The sequence below is a fragment of the Alternaria alternata genome (genome assembly GCF_001642055.1).
Source record: "Alternaria alternata strain SRC1lrK2f unplaced genomic scaffold CC77scaffold_6, whole genome shotgun sequence".
NCBI classification, from domain to species: Eukaryota; Fungi; Ascomycota; class Dothideomycetes; order Pleosporales; family Pleosporaceae; genus Alternaria; species Alternaria alternata.
Window position 1 is genome coordinate 387,871 of NW_017306195.1, and position 13,240 is coordinate 401,110.

A 13,240-nucleotide genomic window follows, 5' to 3' on the forward strand; every position below is an offset into this window, starting at 1 on the left:
CCCAGACTCATTGGAGGAACAATTCTTTGCCCTTGTCCGGACGAGTGCGAGAGCGAGCTGAATAACCGCCAACCGCCCCTGGAGTTGTTATCACATCTACCGAAAGCCAGGAACTGAGTTACCAAGCTTTTGGCGCGCCACTTTTTCGCCGCTAATCGTAGAGCTTAGCCCACTTGGTCCCTGATCCGACGCCCAGAACACTGGATGGACCGACCCAACCCCAAAACGCTGGTTCTTCGCGCTTATCTAGGAAATGCTGGATCATTTTACGATGACCTCGTGGTCTGGCATGGGTACTTGGCTACTTCTCCAGAAAGATTTTCATATCCACGGCACCCTGGTTCTTAGAGCTCCAGAGGCCGATGCTGGAGTGGGTCGTACAACACACCACCTACACAATCGACGCTAGGATGACACCTGCACTCCCGACACCAATCCTGTCTGCTCTTGAGCACCGCCTCGGCTCATCTCTTGAGTCTCGCCTTCAACATCGTCAGATGTGCGGCCCTGTCAGCATGGTGAAATTGGCCGAACCGTCACCGAACGCAAGCCACTTCGCGCTAGCACGCGTGGAAATTCGTTAAGCAACGGGCGACACTTCTAAGATTATTCCTGAACGCCATGCAGGAACGCGCCTAGCCTACCACAGTTGAAATGCCATCCTGCTTTCGTTCCTGCATTCTATACCCGTTAGCAGACGCCGTTCCAATCTAAAGTCGGCATCATCAATATTTACACAGCAACTAGGCTTCAATCTTCGGAAAATTAGCAGCGATGGTCTGTCGATCGACACGGCTTGCCACCGTGAGCATCTCATACTGCAGTGGATATCGATTGTGGCTTTCCTCCCTGGTATCTTTGGAGAGACCCACCGGCTATCTACCCTGTCCGATATACGACTCGGGCGACAAGCGTAGAAAACGGATTTACCGAAGTGTCAGAATGTAAACGGGATCCAGACCACGTTGTCGTGGTATACCCGATTTGGAGTCAGCCCCGTGAACCCATGGTGAGGATCTTGAGCTTAAGTATCGTCAACTACCATGCACTTCCAATCTTCATCGATCGCTTCCCGTCTTCGTCGGTTGATCGTCATTCGCTATGCGTTTATTCGCTGTTGCTGCCCTGTTTGGGTTTGCAGCTGCTCAGAGTAGTGCCTTGAATGCCACTTTGAGTACCACGCGTCTTTCTTCTGCGTCTTCAACCCCCCTCACGACTACATCGGCTACTGCTTCAGGTTCGAAATCATGCATCACTGTCGCTACGGATGGATCTGGAGATTATACCGCCATCAATGTAGCTGTTAAAGCAGCTCAGGACAGCGGCATCGCCACCGTCTCCGTTCTGCCCGGTACCTACTCCGAGGCCGTCACTGTTCAAGGGCAAGCTACTGTAACGATCGCCGGGCCCACACCCACAGGTGCTGATGATTGGTCTGAGAACAAGGTTACTATCGCTGCCACTGACACTCCTTTCAAGATCGGCACCGACAAGATCAAAGGCGTCACTGTCCGTAACATCAACATCGTTAACTCTGCCGCGGTATCTGCAGGAACCAATGCAGTTGTTCTCAACCTCAGGGGAGGCAATGTCGCTTTCTACGGTTGCTCAGTCGTTTCGCCTGGTGGCACTGCCATCTCTGCCTCCTATGGAACCGCCTTCTTCGCCAATTCATACATTGAGGGCTCGAACTATCTCTTCTACAACTACCCAACCATCTACGTCTACAAATCTACAGTCGTGCCACTTAGTTCGAGTGCCCTCATCGTATACAACAAGGGTGGACAGCCTACTGGTGGCGACTTCGCCAACTCTACGGTTGTCTTCGATTCGAGCTCCATCCAGCAGAAATCTGGATACACCAACAACAATGTGTGGCTCGCAGCTCCTAACGGTCCCGGTGCTGTGACGATTTACAGAAACACCGCTATAGGAAGCTTGGTCGCTCCTGCTGGTATTCACCCCTCGGCAGCTACTACTCCATCCTTCTTCGGCGAATTTGCTACAACTGGTGCGGGGTCTTACAGCAAGAATGCTGCTTCTCGTCCAAACTACGATGTTCCCCTCTCGGCTGAACAGGTCTCTCAGTTCACCATCGACAAGGTCTTTGGTAGCGCATTCTACCCTTACGCTAGCTCTTCGCTCACATGGATTGACCAAGATGTTGTGGCATCCTTGAAAGCATCAGACGATGCCCAGCTTGCATCCGCTTCGTCTGTGGCGTCGGTCGCTTCGTCTACCGTGTCCTCATCAGCATCATCGTCGGTGTCGTTGTCCATCTCCGCCATCTCCAGCCTCCTTTCGAACGCTACTGCTACCGCATCAATGACATCTAGCGCAACTCCAGCAGCATCGACTTGCTCCATCACAGCAGCGTCTCCGACACTTGTAGTTTCTAAGACGCCAGGACCCTGCGAGTTCTCGAACGTTACATCTGCTGTCAATGCTTTGCCTAATGACGGTAATCCATACACCATTAAGATTGGTGCGGGTACATACGTCGAGCAGCTTTCGATCACCCGCAAGGGAAAGGTCACCCTCCGAGGCTTCACCGATTTCACGAACGATTATACACAGAACAAGGTTCGCATTGAGTTTTCCCGTGGTGAACTCACCAGTGCTGGAAAGAACGAGCAAACACCTGTCATATTTTCCAAGCCTAGTGGCGATTCTGGCATGGCTCTCTACAACATCGATTTTGTCAACACGTACCCGCAGACCACCAACACCGCTGCGCTAGCTGCGGACTTCTACGGCGCTAATATCGCCGCGTATGGCTGTTCATTCGTCGGTTTCCAGGATACGCTACTCGCCAACAAGGGTACCCAAGTTTTCAGCAACTGCTACGTTGAGGGAAGTGTCGATTTCATCTGGGGGTTTTCTACTGCGTACTTCCATCAGTGCATGATCGTCAGTAACACACCTGGTGCTTACGTTGCTGCAAACTCCAGGGCTACTGCAGATGCTCCTGGTGGCTACGTGTTCGATTCCTCTGTCATCACCTACAGTTCTACCTATGGCAACAACTTTGGATTGTCCTATCTCGGCAGACCCTACAGCCAGTTTTCCATCGCCGTCTACATGAACTCGTACATTGATAAGCACATATCCGCCGCTGGATGGGCCGTATGGCAGACAAACAACCCTCAGACTTCTGGAGTCACATTCGGCGAATACAACAACACTGGACCTGGTAGTTGGTCGGATACTACTCAGCGCGCCAGCTTTGCGACCAAGTTGACAGCATCTCAAGCGGCAAAGTACGAGCTTGCTGCATGGATCGGTAGCACGGCGTGGCTGGATATGGATGCGTACAATGCGATCCCTTCGTACAGCCTTACGGGTCCTACGGCTACCTCGCCATCGCCATCTCCGTCACCCTCGGCTAATGGTACCGTATCCGGGCCAACAACTACTGCCACCATCAATGCTCATCCTGACAGCGGTACCCTGCCACCACTGGGTGCTGTGATCGTCTCTAAAGATGGTAGTAATAACGCTGCGTACACGAACATCACTGCAGCTCTTGCCTCGCTCCCTCAAGATAAGACCAATCAGACCATCTTCATATACCCTGGTACCTACAACGAGCAGATCCCGTCTGTCAACCGCCCTGGTGCTGTTAGGATCATTGGATATACTACTGGCAATCCTGGCCAAGCTTACAAGGACAATCAAGTTACGATCTCTTTTGCTCGTGGTCTTTCTGTGTCGCCGCTACCTGTAGGCCACTCCAACGCGGAGACTGCTGTATTTGCCACAGCGTCAAGCCGGATCAGCATGTACAACGTCAACATGATCAACACGGATAACCTTGATGGCTCCGAGCCTTCATACGTCACGCTCGCGGGCTCGATCTACGGAAACGACATCGCCTTCTACGCCTGTTCATTTGATGGCTGGCAAGACACTCTCCTGAACGGTGCGACAGCTGGCTACCAGTACTACGAGTCGTGCTATATTGGTGGTGCCATTGACTTCATCTGGGGCTACTCTAAAGCATACTTCAAGGGATGCACGATTGGAGCTAAGCGCAAATCGTCGGCGATTACGGCGCATAGCAGGAAATCGAGCACCGAAATAGGTGGCTACATCTTTGACCAATGCTTGTTCACTGCAGCTCCCAACGCAGTTGACGACCTTACGAACAAGGTCTACCTCGGCCGACCTTACTCCGCGTACGCTCTTGTTGTTGTCAAGAATTCCTACATCGACGCTACCATCATTCCTGCCGCATGGAAGATCTGGTCTGCAACCGACCCACGTACCGATCACATCACCTTCGCCGAATTCAACAACTCTGGTCCCTCAAACTGGGAGCAAAATGCTGCTGCTCGTGAGTCGTTTGGTTACGCTACGTTGCTTACTTCAGACACCTACTCCTTGTCATCGGTGATGGACTCAACCGAATGGATCGACATGACTTACTTCAACTCCATTGTCACCCCGCAGCCTTCAGCGCCCGTTGTCATTCCTCCAGGACCCATCAATGTCAACGGCACCTCGGTTTTCAATGGCACGACCCCGCCAGCTGACGCCCTTATCGTTTCTAAGACGCCTATTGATGGTGTTGTTACCTACGACACTATTCAGGGTGCTCTCAACGCAGCGCCGACCACGAGCAAGACGAATGCTACCATCTTCATCTACCCCGGTGTTTACGAGGAGCAGCTTATCATTGCAAAGTCTGGTCATACCATCTTCCGCGGATACTCGGATGCGACCGATGACTACTCCAAGAATCAGGTCACTATCCAGTTCAGCCGCGGCATCGATACACAAGGTACTTCTGGTAGCAACACTGACGGAGCGACTGTCTACGCCAAGGGCAACTACTTCCATGGTTTCAACATCAACTTCCGTAACAACAATGGCACGCAGCAGAACATTGCCTCGCTTGGTTTTGCTGTCCAAAGTAGCAAGTTTGCTGCGCTGTATGGATGTCAGATCTACGGTAACCAAGACACCCTCAGTGTCTCTGGTAACCTCTTCACATTCAAGACGTACATTGAGGGTAACGTCGACTTCATCTATGGCTCTGGATCCGCGTACTTCTTGGACTCAACCATCGCCTCTAACGAGGATGGGATCAGCATCACGGCCCACAAGCGTACCACCAACACGACGGCTGCTGGTTTCGTGTTTGATCAATCGAGGATTGTACCAGCTCCTGGTTCTGGGTCTTTCAGCAGCGTCAGCCTCGGCCGCCCATGGAATAGCTTTTCGCGCGTTGCTTATGTCGCATGTTACCTTGACGCCATGATCAGCCCTGCTGGGTGGGCGCAATGGTCAAAGAGCAACCCCCAGACGGACGGCGTCACTTACGGAGAATACCATAACACCGGTCCCGGTTCCGCAATCTGTAAGCGTGCCAGCTTCAGCCAGCAGCTTTCAGACACCGATGTCGCTCAGTTTCAACTTGCGTCGTTCTTCCCATCGACTGCCTTCATCGATTTCCGATACGTTGATACCCAGCCTTTCACGGTTGGAATGGGCTCGCCGCAAGTCTGTAGCACTGCATCTTCGTCTCTCGTCTCTTCTTCTACCGCATCTTCTACTGCGTCGCTGTCGACTATCAGTCTCACATCTTCAAGTAGCTTACCGATCGTCACTGCGTACACCACAACTACGGTGATCGCAAAGCTCACCGCAAGCGCGGTTGTTACCGCCCCTGAGGTCACCTCGACTACTGTCGTGAAGAGCACAGAAACTCTCTCGATCAGTGCTATCGATGTGCTGAAGACTAGCACGTTGAAGGTGACTGCCACTACTTCCATCGTGTCTCCTGACGTTACCTCTACTTCTACATCGGTAGTAACTGAAGACGTTGGTCTAACAATCACACCGGAGCCTGTCACCAAGACTAGTGTTGTCAAGGGCACCGTGACCGAAGCTGGAGTAACTACCAAGGGAGCCACAACTTCAACAGTCAAGGGTACTACAACTGTCACTGTCCTGTACACGTCCTCACCCAAGCCGACGTCAGTCACTATCAGCCAAGGATCCACGGTCTTTATCACAAGCTCCAAGACCCAGAAGGCGGCCTCCACGACCATCAAGACTACCATCTCTATTGAGCCAAGCACCACCAAGACAACTACTGTGCAGCCCAAGAGCTCAGTCACTGTTAGCAGCATCTCGATCAAGACAACTACCAAGAAGTCGACTACCACTTTGTCTTGCGTTCCTACTGGCAGCGCTCAGAACCTGGTCCGCCGAGGCGCCGTCATCCCCCGTGCCGTGGCTAGCACCATTACGCTCACCATCAGCACCACGGTTAGCAGCTACGTAGCTACAGTTACTGCAACTCAAGCAGGCTCGACTGCCCTAGTTACCGTGTCCTCCATTGCCACTAAGACGACTTCTCTGAAGGCCAGCACCAGCACAATCACGGTTACCTCGGTGGTGAAGACTTCGACGATTGCGCAAGCAGGCTCCACCTACTATACAACTGTGCTGTCAACGGAGAAGGTGGGCAAGACGACGACTCTCAAGGCCTCGACGAGCACACTCTACTCAACTGAGCTCGTCACGAAGACGGTACTTTCTACTGTCACGGAACCAGCAGTTACCATCAGCTCTCTCAAGACGGCTTCGAAGACATCGACCATACTCGCGGCGCAAGAAACAGTCTATGTTACCAAGTCGAGCGATGTGACGTCCAAGACGACAATCACGCTACCGGTCTCTACGAGCACCAAGTTCGAGACGGTGACCTTGGGTGGAGGAGTGAAGACGGAGACTGTTAGTGGAACACCCAAGACGAAGACGGTAGTCGTGAAGAGCACGGCGACTGTGCTCAACTGGGCGACGAAGACTGCCAAGGGTGCGGCGGCTTGCACAGCTTCGTAGTTGGAGCTGACGAGGGAAATTTGATTCTTGTACATATGTAGTGTTTAATGCCTAATGAAGCGATGGTTGAGTTTGAGAAGTGCGTGGAGGAGTGAGCTTTGTCGTGATGAGTAATCGGGCCCGGTGGTTGGGCGAAGCGGGCTAGTACAAGCGAGGGGCATCGAGGCGGGAGCGTCAGCCTTGTGCAGGCCGGGCCAGGGCCACGTTAGAGGTGCGTCATGGCAACAAAAGCCGCCGGAGTCGTCTCCTGCGACGGCGCGTGGGATGGCGGGGCGGGGGCCCAGCTCAACAGCTATGGATTTTACGCTTGTGCCCCTCGTTTGCGCATCCGCTCCCTTGGGCTATCTATCACAATCAACATCCAAGCTCTTTCCCATTGCACTCTACGCTTTTTTCCGACGTGTACACCGCTTACTGAGCAACGTCGCGAGCCATTGGCAGACAGCACAGCGGGCTTGCATCACTACACTATCTCGGTAAGCCGATGTCCCCCCATAGCACTTCCAAAAGCAACCTGGGCGGGTGGAGAAGCAAATATCGTATACAAAAGTGGGATTGACCGCTGTGCATGACCATTGAGCTGTTTCGTTGCGGTCTAGCCAGCCCACAAGGCTCCTCGGTCATTCAGAGACTAACACTCTACGTCAGGGTCCCCACCTCTCGTCCTGAACTCTCGTTCTCAGAAACACCGCCGTCTCTTTCGCGATAACACCAACAACCTCACCTAAACCACCCTCACAACCGCAATCATGGTGCTACTAGGCGCAAGGAAACCGCCCTCCCGCAGGGGTATGCTCGAGTCTTGTCATCGCACGCAAGGATAGATGGGATAACATTGTGCTAGGTTCCATGGCGGACATGCCCAAGGATCTGAAGGAGCAGATCGACAAGCTGGAAGACATGTTTGTCGTTCCCACAGACAAGCTGAAGAAGATTTCGGATCACTTCGTCGGCGAACTCGAGAAGGGCTTGTCGGAACAGGGCGGAAGCATTGTGAGTTGCAGCTCGCTATGCCCTCTCTCAGAAACGCGCTGACCCCCCGTAGCCCATGATTCCCACCTGGTGTATGGCCTTCCCCGATGGCAACGAAACCGGCAGCTACCTCGCCCTCGACATGGGCGGTACCAACCTGCGTGTCTGCGAGGTTACCCTGACAGAAGAGAAGGGCGAGTTCGAGATCATACAATCAAAGTACCGCATGCCCGAAGAGTTGAAGACCGGAACCGCCGACGAGCTCTGGGGCTACGTCGCCGACTGTCTTCAGCAGTTCATCGAATACCACCACGAAAACGAGCAGCTCGACCATCTGCCCCTCGGTTTCACCTTCTCATACCCCGTCTCGCAAGACGCCATCGACCACGGAGTTCTCCAGCGGTGGACCAAGGGCTTCGATGTAGCCGGCATGGAGGGTGTCGACGTCGTACCAGGCTTCAAGGCCGCTCTCGAAGAGCGTGGTGTACCCATCAAGCTTGCCGCTCTGGTCAACGACACGACCGGTACCATGATCGCTTCTGCCTACACCAACACGAGCATCAAGATTGGCTGCATTTTCGGTACCGGCTGCAACGCTGCCTACATGGAGGAGTGTGGCGCCATCCCCAAGTTGAAGCACATGAACCTTGACCCCAAGCTGCCCATGGCCATCAACTGCGAGTGGGGAGCCTTTGACAACGAGCACCAGGTCCTCCCAAGGACAAAGTACGATGTCATTGTTGACAAGGAGTCACCACGACCTGGTCAGCAATCTTTCGAGAAGATGGTCGCTGGTTTGTACCTTGGCGAGATCTTCCGTTTGGTTCTCCAGGATCTACACAAGGGTAACGAATGCCACATGTTCGAAGGCCAAAACGCTAGCAAGCTCGACAAGCCTTACTCGCTTGACGCAGGTTTCCTGTCTTCAATTGAGGAGGACAGATTCGAGAACTTGCAAGACACACACGATCTCTTCCAGGAGAAGCTCGGCCTCGATTGCACCAAGCCCGAACTTGAGCTCATCCGCCGCCTCGCCGAACTCATCGGTACGCGTGCTGCCCGTCTTACCGCATGCGGTGTCTCCGCCATCTGCAAGCACAAGAAGTGGGATGAAGTTCACGTCGGTGCTGATGGCTCTGTCTTCACAAAGTACCCACACTTCAAGGTCCGCCAAGCTCAGGCGCTCAAGGAAATTATGGGCTGGCCGAACAAGTATGGCAAGGGCAAGGGCGACCCTGTCGAGGTCCTCCCCGCTGAGGACGGTTCTGGTGTCGGTGCCGCCCTCATCGCCGCGCTTACTGTTAAGCGCGTGCAGCAGGGTCAGTTGGCTGGAATCAGAGACGCCGACACTCTTTTGTCCATGGTCCCAAAGAAGAAGTAGATGCCTGACGACAAGGGCCACTAGATATAACGCTTGACGTATGATTGAACGATAGAATGTATATACGAATGTCCTTCATCCAACGAATCATCTATCCCAAGGGAAGTGGAAGTGAACAATGTCTTTCGATACAGCGACAACACTATGAGGCATTCCCAGCGCTTGAGACATCGGACATCCCATCGATATCATAGCAAGGCATTCACTACGTCAGAGTGGGTCTAGATCTTGTACAAACGTGCACAGAGCCGAGGCAAAAGGTAAGCACACTCTGTCACGCTCCAAAGACCCAAGCACGTCGTCGCTGAAGCTCTACAACATTACTTCAAAAAGGCAAAAACATACAACAGCGGGAATTCGCTAGTGGTCACCCACCTAACTACTAATCCGCCGGTACACTGCTTGTATATGGCTGAGCGGACGGGAAGCCTAATTCTCAGTGTCCTATGGTCGTATGTGGAAGAAACAGCTAATTGTCGTGTCATAGACTGCGGAAAACTGCAGCAGAAAGTGCATCCAACGAGATCGTCCCAGCGCCCCATCGGGGACGGTGGCTGAGACGTAGTCATTAGTGGATTGATCAGAGATTGTGGCAACATCAGTTGGGTTGAACGTAGAACAAAAAGAAAGACAATCATTGCCAAAGAGGCTAAGAAGCTGTACACGTACATCTGGTGTTTGCGCCCTGCTTCACAATGTAGATAAGTATGGTATTTCTATAATGCTTTCTCTGGTACTCTCGTCTCAGTCCAAACCACACACGTTCACATCATGGCTGGGCCATGATCTGCTGGTCGCCACCATCCCAGGAAGACGGGTTCGCAAGCACAGACATGACCCTCGCGGTATTGCAAAATGGCTTCTTCGCACTTTCTCCACAGCTCTGCTTGTACTCCTCAGCGAGCACGCTGAGATTCGTATCCTGGAGTCTTTCAATCCGTTCAGCGGTAGTGCGGAACGGTTGAGGCAGTGGAGGAAATGATGCGGCAACAAGGGGCTGGCTGTATTTAACACCAAGCGACTCTAGTACAAGAGGCGTGACGTGAGCAGCCGAACCCAGCACGCGAGGCATACCTTTACTCATTAGCCTATCTGCAATTCTCAGCAATGGAGTAGACTTACCGTGTCCCGCGAATCCGGCCGCAATGAAATGGCCCGGCCGCTGTGGCACCGTACCAACAAATGGAAAATCATCTGCAGATTCGGTTTGAACTACAGTTTAGTCAGCCAACTGTACGTCAAGTTCACCGACATGGCGTTCTCTTACTTCCAGTCCAGCAGCCGCCTTCGTTGGCTTCCTTGCTGAGTTCCGCTGGAACTGCATCCGGCGAGCCTATAACATCTGAGGGACCCCAAGATTCGTAGAATGCAGCTGCTCCAGCAATCTGCTGATCGTTTTTATCGCTAGGAAAGCAATCTTCCGGCTTGTGGACGAGAAGTTGCCTTGCTCCTCCAATGATGATAGTGTTGTACGGCGGAGGGAGTTGGAGATGATAGTTCTGTCTTTGTTAGCAGGTGATCGATTGTGAAGGGAGCATATGTAAGCCTCACGTTGACAACTGAATCCCAATGCTGGGCACCGGTATGCTTTATGAATCCCGGAGGCGCTTTTAGTGCCGCAATAGTTCCTCTGTCGGGCAGTATAAGATTACTGAACTCAGGAAGAAGATGAGAAGCCCATCTGTTTGTCGTGTGGACGACTGATTTGGCACGAATGGTTCCACGCTCAGTCTTGACCGTGATCCAGCCCTCGGCGTCTCGCGCTGAAACATCCGTGACTGGGGTGTGAGCTTGCAGATTGAGATTGCCTTTCTGCAGAACGATGCGCAAAAGTGCGTGCACCAATTTGTATGGCCATCTGAGACGACGTTAGTAAGTCTGCGTGAGAGAGTAGTACAGTTGAGAAGAACCGACATTTGCCCTGCAGGATGGACCACTGCAGCAAGAGCACCCTTCATCTGTGTAAACTCTTCCGCTTCGTGTGCATCTTCGATCACTCTGCATACTTTGACGATCTCATGATCGTCACCATGATCCCTCCGCATGGCATCAAGCGCGCCCTTGAGCCTTGTCCAGGCCTCATCGGTCATGGCAGCATCGAACGTTTCTCCGAACTTGAGACAGACCTCTTCCGCGATACCTTCTTCCTCAGTTAAATTCTTAAATGCCGGCAAATGAGCCATCTCATGTTCGATAAGCTCCATGGCACCATTAGGGCCAAATCGATTCGACCATTTCACATAACGAGAATAAGCATGCGGCCTCAATTGTCCTCCTATTCGTTGTTAGATGTTTCTCCAAGGGACGAGATACAAGTACTATTACCATTGCGTCCGGTGGCAGCTCCGCAAATTTCACGAGCTTCTAGGAGAGTCACGTGAGGCTGTCTTGAAGCATTCTCTGTGTACTAATCACCTGTCAGAGTTGGTGAATGGACAAGTCGTTTTGGTGCGGTCACAAACTTTATTGATCCAGTAAGCTGTCGATGCGCCGGCGTAACCACCGCCGATGATTGCCACATCGGTCTCCTCTGGTAACGCTTCGCTAGAGCGGAAGTTGCGCAATGGCGAATTCGCAGCCTCAATCCAATAGGATTTGGTAGGGTTGATAACTGGTAAAACCATGTCGAGGAATTGAGAATAACAGATTACTTTCTACGAGCGAACAGAGAGCACGTTTCGCATGGCCATCCACACCGTATACGTTTTCATATCGGCAATCGAACACCGCTCTTTTGAAAACCGACCGGCTACATGGCCCGGTCATCGAGCTTATCACTTCAACTTAGGAAGTTAGAGCTTGAGAAACGATGATACCGGTCCGGAGTTCGCTGAAACTACTGCTCATCGTTATCGTACCTAGGTACCTATGTGTCAATGGCAGAACCGGGTGAGCTCCGGTCACGATCGATAACTACGTGGCCCGAGCGCTGCGGCAGTCATATCAGACCGGGCCGGTCTTCTATCATCCACTAGTACCGCTACTCACCATAACGAGACATTAGAATACCGAGCTTGATGCAGGGGTCTGTTCTCCACAGGTCTGTCACTCATGCCATGTCAACATATCTTGCATCTACCGCTGTCGAACTCCTTGATCTTAGCTACTACATACCACACTGAAAGTCAGAATGACACAGCCTCTCAAGCACGTAGTTTTCGACGTCGTCGGCACCTGCGTATCATTCGACGCCTACTACGAACGCATAGACTCAGTCTTGGGTGCAAAACTTCGCCATCATTACGTAACACCGCAACACTTCGGGTACACCTGGCAGACAGCTGCTGAGCTGGAATTCACCTTCTTGTCCATCTCCGAAAGCTACAAGCCTTACAAGGACATTCTCCGAGGACTATTCTACCGGACTCTCTGTCTTTGTGGCATCGCCGATCCTCGGGCTATAGCTACTGAAGAGGAGCGGGAACAGTGCATCGAAGGCTATTCCGCTTTACAGCTGCGACCTGGCTGTCGGGAGACGTTCCAGTTGCTGCGCGACAACGGCTTTACAGTCTGGTGCTTCACCACCGGAGATGTGCAACGGGTCAGAGGCTATTTCGAGCACGCCGGTGTAGACATGCCGCTGGAGAATTTCATTAGTTGCGACAATACAGGCGTGGCTAAACCCGCTCTCCCCGCCTATCAGGCTGTATGGAAACGACTTGGAGCAAACGATGTGAAATGGTTCGCTGCCGCGCACATGTGGGATGTCGCAGCAGCCACAAAAGTCGGTTTTCGTGGAGCGTGGAGCTCGGTGTACGAGAAGGAAGCTTGTCTCGACGTTTTTAGTGACGTGAAGTTAGAGGTGGTAGCTGGAGGTCTCATGGAAATGGCGCAGGAGATTGTAGATAAGTCTCAATGACATCAGTAAAGGATGTTCATTTCCACATGCCCTTTCTTATTCCTCTCCAGCATTTTGCCCGATGTTCGCCATTATCTCTTGTGATGCGAATTAGCCGGTGTATCGCGTGTTTGTGATAAGCCGGGGCTACTACTAACCCATAATGGATAAGCCTTGTGCGGAGCGCCCTGCAGGAA

The 13,240-nt window shown here is 52.5% G+C and overlaps 4 protein-coding genes across 4 annotated transcripts; 3 read left to right on the plus strand and 1 right to left on the minus strand.

The window, feature by feature from the left end:
* Positions 1–1,188: 1,188 nt before the first annotated feature.
* CC77DRAFT_898059 (pectin lyase-like protein) lies at positions 1,189–6,840 on the plus strand (the record flags this gene model as incomplete). The annotated part of the gene is made up of 2 exons (XM_018533553.1): positions 1,189–2,213; positions 2,295–6,840. Coding segments are annotated over 2 exons (5,571 nt in total), but the record flags the coding sequence as incomplete, so codon positions are not given.
* Positions 6,841–7,701: 861 nt separating this feature from the next.
* Positions 7,702–9,205, plus strand: CC77DRAFT_931421 (hexokinase; the record flags this gene model as incomplete). The annotated part of the gene is made up of 2 exons (XM_018534213.1): positions 7,702–7,845; positions 7,898–9,205. 2 exons carry the CDS (start codon positions 7,702–7,704, stop codon positions 9,203–9,205), a joined length of 1,452 nt encoding a protein of 483 aa, XP_018387886.1.
* A 384-nt stretch (positions 9,206–9,589) lies between these two features.
* Positions 9,590–12,082, minus strand: CC77DRAFT_731135 (DAO-domain-containing protein). Its single transcript, XM_018532968.1, has 7 exons — positions 11,668–12,082; positions 11,531–11,612; positions 11,120–11,480; positions 10,757–11,063; positions 10,473–10,704; positions 10,328–10,417; positions 9,590–10,279 (listed from the first exon to the last, which is right to left on the minus strand). Exons 1-7 carry the CDS (start codon positions 11,827–11,829, stop codon positions 9,975–9,977), a joined length of 1,539 nt encoding a protein of 512 aa, XP_018387887.1. The 5' UTR covers positions 11,830–12,082; the 3' UTR covers positions 9,590–9,974.
* On the plus strand, positions 11,863–13,082 carry CC77DRAFT_1018504 (haloacid dehalogenase). The gene has a single exon (XM_018524633.1). It carries the CDS (start codon positions 12,336–12,338, stop codon positions 13,062–13,064), a length of 729 nt encoding a protein of 242 aa, XP_018387888.1. The 5' UTR covers positions 11,863–12,335; the 3' UTR covers positions 13,065–13,082.
* Positions 13,083–13,240: the final 158 nt, after the last annotated feature.